Raw genomic sequence first — 14,443 nt, forward strand, 5'->3', positions numbered from 1 at the left:
GCAGGAGCTGACAGTAAACCAATTAGCAGAGCTTTGACTTTCACTGTTTCAAAAAAATCACTAAGCAGAACAGAGAACCTGCTGTGCGTACATCGCTGCTCAATAAATACATAAAAACATATTCATCATTATCCATTCATAAGACACAACAGGTAATTTTGCACCACTATATATAAAAGATGAGATGCATGAAGGGATTTTGTGCCTAGAAAAATGTATTTGCTTTGAATTCGACAGTGAGAGTAAAGAAACCACTCCTAAAATCACCGATCCATGTGTGTTGCTTGTCAGAAGACCGTATCATGGTGGGTTTGCAGTATGAACTGAAGGGACTGATGACACAGCCTTGAGGATCTCCTTCAGTTAAAACCACATCCACGTCATATGTGAAAACATGCTAAATGAACATGTCACATGTGTAACACATGTCAAAAATGTCTTAAATACACAAGCTTCACATAGAGCATGAGATGTTGGAACAAAGGCCACATGAAATAAATTCATCTTGTAAAAATGTGACATGTTGGAAATACGTGTACAAATGAGGGTCACATGCCTTTAATGTGACGTGTGGAAAATGTGTTTTCCCTTTTGAAAACATGATATTTACATATGAATTCATGTGAAACACTCTGTTTGTAAATTACGAACTTTGTTTAGAAAATGTTTTTGAACTTTATCGTACCTATTCACTGGGCAGTCTAGATGTAGGATGTTCTACTGGTCCTTAATTAAAAGTCAGAAGGAGTAGGCTTTAAATTAGGACGCCCCTTTAAGTTGTCATGAGATTCTGTCAATTTCGTGTAGGCAACTTTTAACCAAAGTTCCTACATGTCATGTATCTGCTGCAGACAGCTGCATTCATATTTTGCTATGTACTCCTTTCATATGCAAACACAGGGAACATTTGCAATCTAGATTTAGGATATGCACAGCACTGCCATGGTCCTCTACTGTTGACTTATGCCTTATTTATGAGTTACCTGTTTGGCTCCAGGGCAGAGTAATTATAGTTGTTGATAGAGGAGAAAGGAGCATTACTCATTATTATCACTAAGTCATTCCCCTGCTTTATTCCTGGTGTCATGGCTGGGAGGAGAGCCCTTAGCTCTGGCAGTCTCAATGCCTGGCTTTAGAGCTGAGCTGCAAATGAATCGCTCATGCAGAGAGTTGTGTGAGAAAAAAAACATGAAACTGACTTGCATCGATCATTGCAGTAAAAGATTTTCCCACAGCTTCAGTGGAAATGATCTGTGGGTTACAACTGGGTGCATTTTTATGTGACGTCACAGTTGTCTGGACAGGAAATGCAGCTCACTGCAAACTCCACCATGCACCATAAAAGTATGCAGCCATGGGTGTCAGTTATCTCTTTTCACGTGTCTGAGCAGAACCTCCCTGAACCGTCTACAGGTGGTTCAGAATCCCTGTGCTCGGCTTCTGACCAAGTCCTCCAAACACACCCACATCACCCCGCTTCTCCTCCAGCTTCAGTGGCTGCCAGTCAACTTCAGGGTTCATTTCAAGATCCTGGTTCTGGTCTATAGGGCCTTACATGGACAAGCACCATCTTACATTGGTGATCTTCTTAGTCCCTACACCCCCAGCAGGTCCCTGAGGTCCAGTGATCAAAGCCTACTGGTTGTGCAGCACCAGGCTAAAGACCAAAGGTGACAGATCATCTGCTGCTGTGGCCCCCAGACTCTGGAACTCTCCCCCTGAGCCTGAGATCAGTGGACTCAGTGGTCTCCTTTAAAAAGCAGCTGAAAACTCACTTGTTCAAAGTAGCTTTTGTATGACCTTCTTCACCACTCTCTTTATTCTGCTCTCCCCACCTATTCCACCTTCCTCAGGATCCACTGATTTCCCTCTTTCCTATTCACTCTCTCTCTTTCTTAACATTTTTTAAAATCACACTTGTCTTTTTGCTCATTTTAAATATATTTTTATCCATTTTCTAAATAAATTTTTACATTTTTTTTTACATTTTTTGTTTTTGTGAAGCGCCTCGTGATTTTTATCTTGAGAGGCGCTATAGAAATGATATTTTCTTCTTCTTCTTCTTCTTCTTCTTATGTCACCATATTCAGAAAAAGAATACCGTCTGATGAGCTTAAATGTTATTTTCTGGAATCACCATTCTAAAACAGACATTTTGATGTACGATTCAGCTGATGACTTCGGTAAAGTGATCATTTTTTTACTGAATGACCCAGAGGTCAGGCAGCCTGAGAGGAGCTGCAATAGCAGACTTCCCTTACAGCTCACTGGAGGATTCAGCTCTGATCCTGACCTGCAGCTATACATGCAGCAATATGACGCGTGCACGCGTGCGTGTGTGTGCGTGTGCGTGTGTGTGTGTGTGTGTGTGTGTGTGTGTGTGTGTGTGTGTGTGTGTGTGTGTGTGTGTGTGTGTGTGTGTGTAAAACAGAAAGATAATTGTTGGAGTGTATTTGAGAGCACCGTGAGATTGAGACTTCATGTAGGAGAATGAATGACTTGTCTTTGCAGATTATTACAACTACAAACGGAGGAGAATAGTAACTGAAACATGCATCACAGTGTGATCATATGGATGATCTCAAACCTCAGAAAGCAAAGAAACGATAAATCCACTCATTTTATCAAAGGGGTTCATTGTTTTTACTAAACTGGCTCAAAGAACCTTGAGGTTTTTCACAGGAAATGTATCAATCATGTCTGTATATTGCTTTATTTTAAGAATTCTTCATGACAGACATTTTGTTTATTACATCATTTGAATGCGACAACTAAGACTAAATTGGATGATAAGACCGTCAAAGTTTAGTAGGATTGCAAGAAACAGCTAAAAAGATCTAAAAGCCTTCAAATTAACACAATTTATTGTAAACACACATTTGTGTTCAGAGCTAAAACTAAAAAATATCTGTCTCTACTGTAACTCTTTTTTGTTGTAATGCAGAACATAAATTCCAAATTTCAAGCAAATTTACTCCATATTTTACAAAACATGCTACTTAAAGCAAAGTTGTTGTTTTTTTACACTTGAACTTGTTTCTTTCCAACTGGTTTCAGTGCTCCTTGAGCCACGAACTTGATCTGCACCTAACAGATTTGTGGTTTGGGTAGGTAGCTGTTAGCGGTTAGCTCTTTCAGTTTGCCGATCGTCAATAAAATGCACAAGAATATTTCTTTTTCTCTTGGCATCATGGTGGAGCCTGGAAGTAAAAGTAAGAGTAATTCCTTTAAGATGAAGCAGAGAACTAAAACCAGAGTGAGCATCAGCCTACACTTGAGGAAGCTGAAAAAGGCTATGAAATCACTGACTTATGGTGACCTGACTTTGTTGCTATTGGAGTTGTAGGTGATAATATTTTGTCCAACAGTGTGGATCTTTTAAATTTGTGGCCTATTTAGTATTAATTGTCTTGTGTTAGTGTTAGCTCGCTGTTGGTGCTAGCAGGGTTGTTTACAACTGTTGTAATTCTGCTTTCCACCAGTAGGAAGGAGAAGCGGGAAACTTTAATGTTGCTTCAAAATAGTTTAAAACATCACATAAAATCATCATTTTGATTTAACTCAAATGAATAAACATAACAACAACTACATTTTGTCCCAAACTCTTTGAGTAATCAGGTATGTACCGAACTGCACCACAACAGCAAACGGAGAACATTTGGTAGTGTGACCTCGGTTCAACAAGGAGGAAGTAGCACTGCCCAGACGCTTTATTTCCCTTTTATACAGTCCATTATCACAGCGTCTTTGAAATCATGTTGAAGGACAAGCAATGAATGAAAGCTGTAAATGCACCAGTGGCTGCAGCTCCTGGCAAGAGAGCAATGGCTTGTTTTCAGACCATAGCTCAAACCACTTTTTCTTGCTGCTTCCATGCTTTCCTGCTCACTACAACAGTTTCCATCGCTCACCTGATTGATTTAGGCCCCATTTGAGCCAGGAGAAAGTTTTAAAAGACATGCATTGATAGAATCAGCTGTAATGCTTTTCCACCTCCTCTGTGACCAAACTGTGTTGAAGGAATATTTGATTCCAGTAGACTGCTGATGTTTGATTACATTTACCAAACAAAAGTTGATATATTTACTATAAAGGATTGAACAATGACCATAATCCCAGTTTTCCTCTGAATGTGTAAGTGTTGCTTAATGCCCTCGAAGCGTAGTACGCAGCAATAGCCATGGTTCTAGCGAGTGGGTGTCTTCCCACAGAGCGCTGCGACTATAGGACTCATCCAAGAAACGTTGTGTTGTGACTCTCCCAACTGCCTCTGATGGAAATAAACTGAAGTTAATCCAGAAAGTCTATAGACGTCACCAGATGACGCCATATGATAACTTGTGACCCCACACAACCAGTGCGGAACACACCTGCTCCTAGTGGAACGGGACAAGCTTCCGGGGACAATGCATCTGTTACGTTTTGCACCGATCACGTGTTCGATGATAACAATCTGGATAACAATTTGTTTCTTGCCAAGTCATGTAATGGTGGTGTTTGCTCTGCTGCCGTTCCTCATTTTCAATCTAAAAATAGTGGATGTCTTGAATCTTCCATCATATCTTACCTTTTTCAGTTTAACAACAGCCTCTCTGGTCTCGGAGTTTGTTGAAATTTCAAACATGTTCATCCCGTCTCCATCTATTAAGCGATAGTTTACAAGTCCGTTGTCTCCCAGATCTGGGTCTTTAGCCTTAAGTCTGCCAACCTCCTCTCCTGGTACTTTATCCTCTGACACTGACATGGAATACACACCTGGGAGAAAGAAAGAAAAACATAATTAGGTAGAAAACTTATTTGCTGGACTGCTTAGAGCTGGCCGTGTCAGCTTCTGGTCACGACTTGCTTTAGTATTCAACACCTTTTAAAGTCTCGAGGGAATTCCTGGCCGGCTGCCACCATGTTTACGGTCTGTGGCAGGGTCAGTTTAGGAGGGCAGCGAGGGATTAACACCAACTATACCATCTGCCTCATAAGGCCCAAAGGATATTAATATCTCCCGTCGTGTCAGGTGTGTTTGTGTGTGAGTGGCTGAAGACGCAGACACCTGGTTTTCAGAATGCAAGCAGTAGGACCATATGTCTTCTTACTTTCTCTTCTTTGATCCTTCCAACGCTCCCATTTCTCTTTTCCGTTGTCCTGCTCTCACCTCAGTGTTGCCATTCCTTCACTTTCAGCTAATCTTTCTTCCACCCCTGCTTCTTCTGTCGTAAAACAATTTCCTTCCTTTCAGCTGTGTCCATCTTTCCATTTCTGTTGTTTTTCCATCGTTCCTCGTCCTTGCCTCCTCCTGCTCTGAGCAGTGTGAGTTGTACATCATTAGCATGCTTATCCAGTTCATCCAGGTGGACCAATCCCCTGAATCATGAAAATCATTTGGTCGTGTGACATCTAAGTAAATGCAGGACGAAGAGCAGAGCCACTGAGGGGACTGAAATTCCCTCGAGCTATCCTGCAGCTCTGTACTTTACTTCAGCACAACTCCATCGATCCTCACCAAATCCCTCCTATCCTCCTTTCATCTTCGTACCTGCCTTTAAAGCTCCTCCTCATGTCATTTATTTTCTTTCTTTTCTAACATCTTTCCCTCCTTAGTCATCTCTCATTTGCCTCTCCTGTCTCCATTGCTTCTAATCATTTCAGTCATCCTCACCTCCCCCTATTGCCCCGTTTCTCTCACGCCTGCCTTGTCTCCGCTCTGTCCCTTTCTAGGAGAAAGCTCATTTCATGCCTGCCCCTCACTTTGCCCCTTTTCTTTTGCTCTTGCCCTGTCATATTCTTGCTTTTCCTAAGTAGCTTAACTTCAGCGGCTTCTGGCAGTTGAGTTAAATATTGTATGACAGAACACGCGGGCAGCTCTACCTGGCTATAGGCTAAAATGAAGCTCAGGCCATACAGGAAGTCTACATTTACATAAAAAAACACATTTCATTATTGTACGGAAGCCCTGAAGGAAAAAGCAAATATAAGAAAATATATTGTTTTAGGGTGTCCCATTTTTAAGGCAACTTTGAATTTCTTTTTTAACTGAATTACCTTTAAGCCGTTGAATTACATTCATAATACGTGTCACAATTTATATATTTCATTATAATATATTCTATTTCTAAATGTATTTTTTCCTTGTAACTTTTGGAAGAAGAAAATAAAATTTTTGTTGATTCCCAAATTAAACTAGAAAATCTAAGCATTTAAACTACTAATCTAATAAATGTGAGGGGAAAAATGACTTTTTTTTCATTTCTCAGTTGATATTTTTCCTTTTAGAGTCCATGTTTTTTCCATCCTTCAAAAATGAAAGTAACTAAATAAATAAGTAGTAGCCCAGATAAACCTCTTCCATCTACTAATAATCTGAATTTTGAACAGCCCTCCCTTTTGCCTTCACACACACACACACACACACACACACACACACACACACACACACACACACACACACACACACACACACACACACACACACACACACACACACACACACACACACACGTGTGTATTTCTTACCTAGGCCTGCAAAATATGTCAGTGACAAACAACTGAACTCAAAGACTACCAAAGAAAAGTCCTGTGATGTTTTGATAAAGAATACTATCTGACAAAGCATCATCTTATGATGAGCTGAGAGATTTCTTTGTAAAAAAAAAACTGACATCACTAAAGTGTTTATGTGACATTAAGGCCTAGTCCACACGTAGCGGGTTTTTTTAAAAAAACGAATATCCGCCCCTCCAAAAACTTGCATCCACACCACCTCGTTTTAAAATAAAACTGTCCACACGTACCCGGATAAATACGTTGTTAAGGACATGCCAGACCTGTAGGCGGCAGTACTTCAGCTGTTCTTAACCTCGTCCTTCGTCTGTGGTCTTCCGCACGGAGCAGTAATTCCACTTGTAAAAAAAAAAGCGCTTGGACAATTGATAAAGCGAGCGCAGCTCTGAGGGCATCCATGCTGTCGGCTAGTGTAAACACAGGTCGCACACGTGATGTCAGCATTTTTTTGTCGCGGAAAGTGACGTTGCAGACCTTAAAACTCTGGTTTTGTCTGTCCACACGCAGACACCCAACAAGGAGAAAACGCAGATCTTCACTTTGGCCGGAGTTTTTAAAAAGATCCGTTTTCGTGTGAAAAAACTCCGTTTTCGTGTGGATGACAGGCCAAAACGTAGAAAAATATCTACGTTTTGGCAGATCCCCGGCTACGTGTGGACAGGGCCTTAATTTAAAGCCTGGGGCGTTGACATGTCCACCCACAGCTGCAGACCTTTCTGTGCAGACGTAAACCACATAATTACATTTATTTTTTTCATTTGGATGACTTCCCTTCAGCCCATAATACTACCATCTACCTAATCTTTAGATGGAAGCTCCAACATAAATTTCATTTCAGACCATATTCATGTTAAGAGACTTTTAATTGAGTGAATCGGAGGTGCTTTATGAGAACAGACAGTTCTGTAATAGCAATTCCAGAAGTCACCCAAGGTAAATGAAATGTTCAAATAGGAGCCCGTAGACATCCATCACACCAGAGTTCTCCACTTCAAATGCTTTTTATGATCTGCTTTGTTCTCCACTGTTTGTATTTAAATGAGAATGAGACAGAAGCTGCTTCAATGTACGATGTTTAACATAGATTACAGATATTTAACAAAACCTTCTCTGTCATGCAAGACTAATAAAGACAAACGCTGAGGAGGGACGACACATTTTCACGTCTTTCTCAGACATGTCTGTCTGTGCTGTGATGGGTTTTCAGGGTAGTAAATGAAAGACTGCTAATAATGAGGTGAAAGGCAGAGAATATCAGGGACAGGAAGTCTGTGAGAGACGGAGAAATGGAGAGATGAATCCTTGGATTGAAACGAAAAAATAAAATAAAAATCTACGGCATGAAAGAAAGCTGGGAACTCGAGAGGCTGTATACTGTATAACTTTTACGTCTGTTTTTATCTACTTCATTTTTCTTCAGGGTTTGTTTCTATTTTATTATCCCTCGACGCTGGTGACAACCCAAGCTGGAGGCAGGAGATTTTCTTTGGTTGACAGTCGTGTGAATAAAGAACTCCGAGTCCCATTCCGAGTGGGATATCTAAATAACACCTTGGTCATAATTCAGCAGCGTAACTCAGAAGCCGAGGCAGATATGAAAGTAAACCTCCGTGTGATATGTTGGTGGAAGATGTTAATTCAAGTTTTTGTCTCTTCCTTTGACGTTTTCTGTTTATCTTTTTGACTCTATATCTCCTTTTCCATTTTATTCTGCCTCTACCCTCTCGCTCTCCCTCACTCTGCCCCGCTACTAAATAAGTAATCACTGTCCTCATTCACGCCATCTGGGAGACCGTTCTTGCAGGTGGCTGTGCTGCTTCTGCTTATTTTTTACCACAGGAACCCACTTCAGCAACATATTGTTGTTCACCGTGTTTTCTTGCATCACAGATGTAAACTGTCAGTGATGCATGATGTAACGCGGGAAGGTAGTTTGTAAAAACACTGACACCTCGAACCACCAACGTTGTTTTGTTATATAACATTCTGTCTGCAGCTCATATCCATGGAAACTAATGCTGAATATTAGAGGGCAAAATTGTTTTCTAAACAGTTTAGGAAAACTTTTGATTTTATTAAAGTTTTTTTTTACCTTGGCAACATGTGCAAAAGTGTTCATGGTTGATGAATTACTGTGTTTGCTGGGAGAGGATCAGAAGGATAACGAAGCCAACTAAATGACAGACCTCGTCTAAAATGTTGCCCTAAAGCAGCCCTGTTTCCTATATTGCTATTTCACTGGCTGTTAGCAATGCGTGTTTAAAGGTGGGTCGATAATCAGTTCACACCTGACTGCATCCAAAATTGGCTCCAGGAATTGAAACGTTCGATTTTCGTTCCAACTGGCCATGCTGACTGCCCCCAACCAGTGCAGGCTGGTGCAGACTTTGCCCAACTGGGAATTTGGGGGTGGGTGGGGGGGTGGGGGTATACGGACAGGACGAGACTGGCAAACACCTCAACTGTCTTCAGCTTAAGGTCTGAGCTACAGGGTCATTTTGGTGTAAAGACTTTGCCAGACAGCAGACAGTTGCATCATTTCTTTTACAGTTCCATTTTGTTTCCCAATGACTGTTCCACCATCACCCTGCAAGTTCCAGGTAGTTTCAAAAGTACCAGAGGATTTCTGCCCCGGTGGTCGGTTTTGGCTCTGGGCTCCTGCTGAGGATACGCAGGAGTAAAGAATGGCCCAAGAAAACAAGTCTGGATTCCAGAGAAGGTCCCTGAAGTAGAAACACGCCTTGAGCTTCTTCACATTTTTTAGTTTTGTTTGAAAGAATAAAACTAAGAAAAAAACAAGTGTGTCATTTTGGAGAATTAAAAGGATTTTGTGCTCTGATGGAAGCTCGCTGGCAAATAAAAACTATAGTCCAGTTGTGGCCCACGGAGTCTGATATTTGCTTTGGCAGCTTTAGCTTTTGCAGGCAACTGAAACACTGTCAGCTAGTTGGAACATACAGGAACAGGAGTGATGGCTTTGGCACGCCTTCTTCTCTGCATCCCCCCCATCTTTAGCATCCCCCCTCACTGTTTCTGTTCATGTCTCCCCCTTTTCTTGCCTATTCAGCTTCTCCACTCCTGATCTGTCTTTTCTCCCCTCTCCATCTAGGAGCTACTCAGCTGAATTTCTGCAGGGAGTCCCCTGGCTGAGAGCTACAGGAGGAGGAGGGAAAAAAACAAACAAACCGTTGACAGGAAAAATCAGTAGAGGACAAAAAAAAGTGAAGGCAAGTGTTGGATGGAGAGATATGACTTAAAATAACAGAACAAATCTTGAGCAATTCAAATATATGTTTCTCTGTTTCTCTTCTGTACTGATACAAATACAGCAGCTGTTGTATTTCATTAGGGAGATTCAAAAGAGTTCTTGACTTACTCTGTGGGAATTTTGGAGGGTTGTCGTTGACGTCTGTCAGCGTGATTTTGACCTCAGTGGTCCCCGACAGCCCCCCCATGTGACCACCCATGTCTTTAGCCTGGATGACAACATCATACTCCTGACGTGCCTCTCGGTCCATGTTCGGTAAAGCAGTACGGATTATTCCTGACAAGACAGTTAAGTGATATTACATTACATTTTAAACAAAAAGAGAGAGAGAGAAAATGTCATGTTTGCAGCGATTTTCACTGTTTTGATAAAGTTAACCGACTGATTGTTGCTGCCTGAGTTCAGTAGATAGAGGTTCACTGAATGTGACCAATGAGAATGACCTCTGGTGAATCATCAGTGAAAGTGATGTTTTTAGCCTGTTTTTGGAGGTTTTACCATCCCAAAATCAAGCTTTTACATGTATTAACTCTGCCAAAAGAAAGCATGTCAACAGAAGAGAGGGGACCATGGACTCATTCCTGTGCAGACACCATAAAGCCCAGTCCTGACTGCACAATGTGTTGGGGAATGAATGACATTTTCATTTTAGCTACTTTTTATGAAAAACATTGTTGAAAAATGAATAAACAATAACACTATTGGCTTATATTTTAGGTTTAGAACATAAAAAAGATCAGGTGATGTTGCAAGTCACACTTTTCAAACATGCTACGAAACCACTCAATAAAAAGTTACGTTTTTTTATATTCGATGAAATTCGTAGCACATTATTTTAATGAAATGCCTCATTTGATAAAAAAGAAAATGAAGCATAACACATTTTAATTGGAAACTAAAACATTTTATTCATCAGTCAAATAAATAGGAACAGTAGCAAAATTATTCTGTTGTACTATTTCAAGCCTCAGTAGTCTTTTCTCTTGTGACTGAGTAAATCACCCAGCTCTCCGTTCAGCTCTCCTTCATTCTCCACATGTCCAGCTGCAGAGTCACCGAGGCTCTCTGGTGTCATAATATGCAAAGTGTGTGACAGCACGAAAAGCTGATAATCTCCAAACCAATTAGAAATGCGAGCTATGGATTTGAGCCAGTCAAATACCCAACGTTGGTTTGATTAGCCAGATTTACTCTGCTCCAATCTCTCCGACTCTCTTTGGCCTAACCACTCTTTTCCATGAACTCACTCCTCTCTAAACCAATTTTCCTCTCGTTCTCTTCCCCAGCCTCTCCCTCAGTTCTTTCCTTCTCCCCCTGACCTAACGCAGCTCTGTTTCTGCCCTAACCTCTCTTCTTTCATCCCCATTTTTACTTTTTTAATGCATACCCAAATATTAGGCCTGTGCTCTATAGGGACCAAGCTGAATGTCCTTAGGGCCTTCTCTTTTTTAACCGGTTTCAGAGGAAATGATGTGTTGCTACATGATCCCTGGAGCGGTGACTGCAGCTTTTTACATCAAAAGTGGTAGAAGGTAGAAATATTGCATCACAAAATAGTTTTTTAGGTTTCTTTTGGGAGAGCACACGATCAGAAAACTGGTTTTACTTTCTTTCACTGATGGTCTGTATGTGGCATTTGCCTGTTCCTCCTCTTACAGGTTGCTCTGACATCCTCCTACAATCCCAGGAGATGCATGTTTGCTAAATTTGTGACCCTAATTTGTCTTGAGGTGTCAATGTAAAACTGAACCCCTGTCCCTTTGTGTTAACCCTGACACGCTGGTGACTTGTGTTATATTTAGATGGACAGTTATTAATCTCAGCTGTGGGGGTTGGCAGTTGTTTCTGTCTGTTAACCTATTTCCAGCAGGATTTCAACAAAGATGGTTCGTTTTACCTGTCTGGGGCTCCACAGAGAAATATGGCTGTCCTTGCAGAATGCTGTACACCAGCCTGGCGCTGTTGCCATAGGTGGGGTCATCAGCATCTGTAGCTGTCACCTGCATCACTGACGTACCTACAGGACAGACAAGACAGGCAAGTCAGGGGGAGACTACCTCAGTGATCTGGTTCAAGAGCAGTTTGACAAACATCTTGCTACCAAGTGTCTGCTGGCCTAGCTGCCTTCCCCAGCTGAAAGGGATTGAAAAACATTCCTTCTTTAACAGACTGCAGCTGCACTGACTCTACGTGGGCTGTTCTCCAACAGCATTTCCATCAATTTCATCATTGTTGGATGGAAATATCCAGTCTCCGATATCGTTGCTTTTAATGTCTTAAATGAAACATCACATGAAAACCTTTCACAACCCATTGGATAATGGGTAAAATGCACAGATCTTGAGCTCAACCAGCACTTCATCTTAGCGCTGAGGAAATCTGACATTTTAAAGATAAGTGTGGCGTGTTAACACCAGGCAGCGCTCCACGTTCAACGGATCTTTTTAAACTGGAGTCGAGAAAGTCAAGCAAATGATCGCGACTTCGTGTACTTGCTGAAATGTACTTTTCCTAATTTGATACAACTCATAAAAATTATTCAGATGTAAGAATTACTTTCTAGGCTCAAAGTTTCTAGACAGTTTAACTCCAAACCAGCATGCCTGGAGATCTTTCAAAAGATTTTCAGTGTCCTGAAAAAGAATCTAACCTTTTGCTTTTGATTAAAAAAAAAGTTCCAGCTGCAGCCAGTAAGTTTCCAGGTCATATTTGGGACAGGTTTTTTAAGTGATTGTCTTTTGTTTGAGCCAAAAGGAGTTAAAGGTATTACATTTTTAGATAGAAGCTTTAGACTCACGCAGATGCAACTTTTTCTTGTTTATCTAAGTTATTTTCTTTTTCCAAATATGTTCCTCACCCCTTTACAGAACAAAATACAACAGTAAAAGGGCTTTTCTAAGGCCAAATGTGACTGCTTTTAGGGCTTTCTGATCTGATTTGTCACATTTCCTGTGTGCATGTTTCAGCGAATATTAATAATCCATGAAAAAAAGCTGTTTAGCACACAACACTGCAGCTGAACTCCTTCAGTGACCTCATTTACAATTGACTCTCTGCAAAAATAAATAAAAAATGTTTCTAAACTAACAAAAAATGCATTTTATGTCCTAATTTTCACTCAAACAAGTTCAAGTAAAACAAAACTGTTAATTAAAATGGGATATGTAAAAGCAAACATGTAAAATCTTTTCTACTTTAAAATGTTGTTTAGTTTCCTTAAACCTGTCAGTATACACGTTTTGACAAAAAAAGACATTTGTATATATTTTGGTATTTAAAGAGGAGATCCAGAGTTTTTTTTGTCATATGGTACCATCTAGAGGCTCAAAATATGAATCACACTTTCATCCCCTAACCCTATTTCCATGACTACAGCTGGTAGCAACTCCGCTCGTTCGTGAATGTGCACCTCTAACTGGCCCGCTGAGCTAATACACACTGTTTATATACATACATATATATATATATATATATATATATATATATATATATATATATATGGAATGTATTAGTCTAATGCACGTTCTGTGATTGACATCAGTATGTAGGCGGCTGTTGAACGCTATTAGCTAATGCTGAGAGGCGGTCATTTCAAATTGCTTGGGGCTCTATAAGGACAAGGGATGGGCTTAGCAAAAATAAAAGACCTATTGCCTCCATCATACAAGGTAAAACTATCACTTATACGCATTTCTAAAATAAAATCATAAATCATTCCTGAAAGTGGTAAAATTCTGGATTGCTGCTCTGATCCATTGTTTATTTAAATCTTTTTTTTCCTCCATACTCACCAACATTGGACATCTCAGGCACCATGGCGTAGTACGGGCCATGTAGAAACTCTGGCGGATTATCATTGATATCCTGAACTTTCACTATGAACTCCGATGGAGGCTCCAGAGGCTCATTGGTGTTTCTTGCCACAGCCTGAGCTGTTAAAGTGTACTCAGCTCGCTCCTCACGGTCAAGAGTTTTCGTGGCATGAATGTTGCCCGTTTTGTCGTCAATAACAAATATCGTTCCTGCACCTTCGCCGGACAGGATGTACTTGATGGTTCCATCCCCTTTGTCGACATCTGAGTGGAGCTGAGGAGAAAAAAGTAAAACAAAACATTGTTTTACGCCATGGGCTGAATGCACGGGCGGAACCAACATCAATATTTTAAATGAATAAATTGCACTGCCACGCAGGAGAGAAAAGCTGTAAAATGTTCAGTCAGAATGGCAGGTAGGTGTTAAATTAGGCTTCAGTTTCTCAAGTCTACAAACAAAAGGGAAAAAAAGGCTAGGAAGGTTCAACGTTAGACAGGCGAATGCCAATAGAGATTTAGAATATTGTGCTGAAAAATGAGTATTGTTCAACATTCAATTAAGCGCATGTTCCGTCTTAACAGCCCCATGCCTATGAAATAAGATGCATTGCAATCATCATTTATTCTGTGCTATGAAAACTTCTGCTCAGTTTGAGTGATGGTGTTGTTGTGGAGGAAAACCACCAATCATCCACACTAGAATGTCAGCGTGACCCCTCTCTTCTTCCATCTCACTCTTAGACCCTGATAAATGGGAAAAGCTCATTTAAATCTTATTGGGAGTTGGCTGTCACCTTGTGTGCTGGCT

The 14,443-nt window shown here is 40.7% G+C and overlaps 1 protein-coding gene across 2 annotated transcripts in view; it reads right to left on the reverse strand.

Annotated features, from left to right (window-relative positions):
* cdh11 (cadherin 11, type 2, OB-cadherin (osteoblast)) overlaps window positions 1–14,443 on the reverse strand; it is a 122,584-nt gene that overhangs the window by 19,112 nt on the left and 89,029 nt on the right. For both annotated transcript variants that reach the window (XM_070542593.1, XM_015945033.3), the window contains exons 5-8: window positions 13,615–13,909; window positions 11,721–11,840; window positions 9,932–10,099; window positions 4,568–4,755 (exon numbers count right to left, since the gene is read on the reverse strand). In XM_070542593.1, coding sequence (XP_070398694.1) covers window positions 4,568–4,755; window positions 9,932–10,099; window positions 11,721–11,840; window positions 13,615–13,909 — 771 coding nt within the window. The remainder of the gene's footprint in view (window positions 1–4,567; window positions 4,756–9,931; window positions 10,100–11,720; window positions 11,841–13,614; window positions 13,910–14,443) is intronic.

Source organism: Nothobranchius furzeri, chromosome 12 (genome assembly GCF_043380555.1).
Source record: "Nothobranchius furzeri strain GRZ-AD chromosome 12, NfurGRZ-RIMD1, whole genome shotgun sequence".
In the NCBI taxonomy this organism is placed as follows: Eukaryota; Metazoa; Chordata; class Actinopteri; order Cyprinodontiformes; family Nothobranchiidae; genus Nothobranchius; species Nothobranchius furzeri.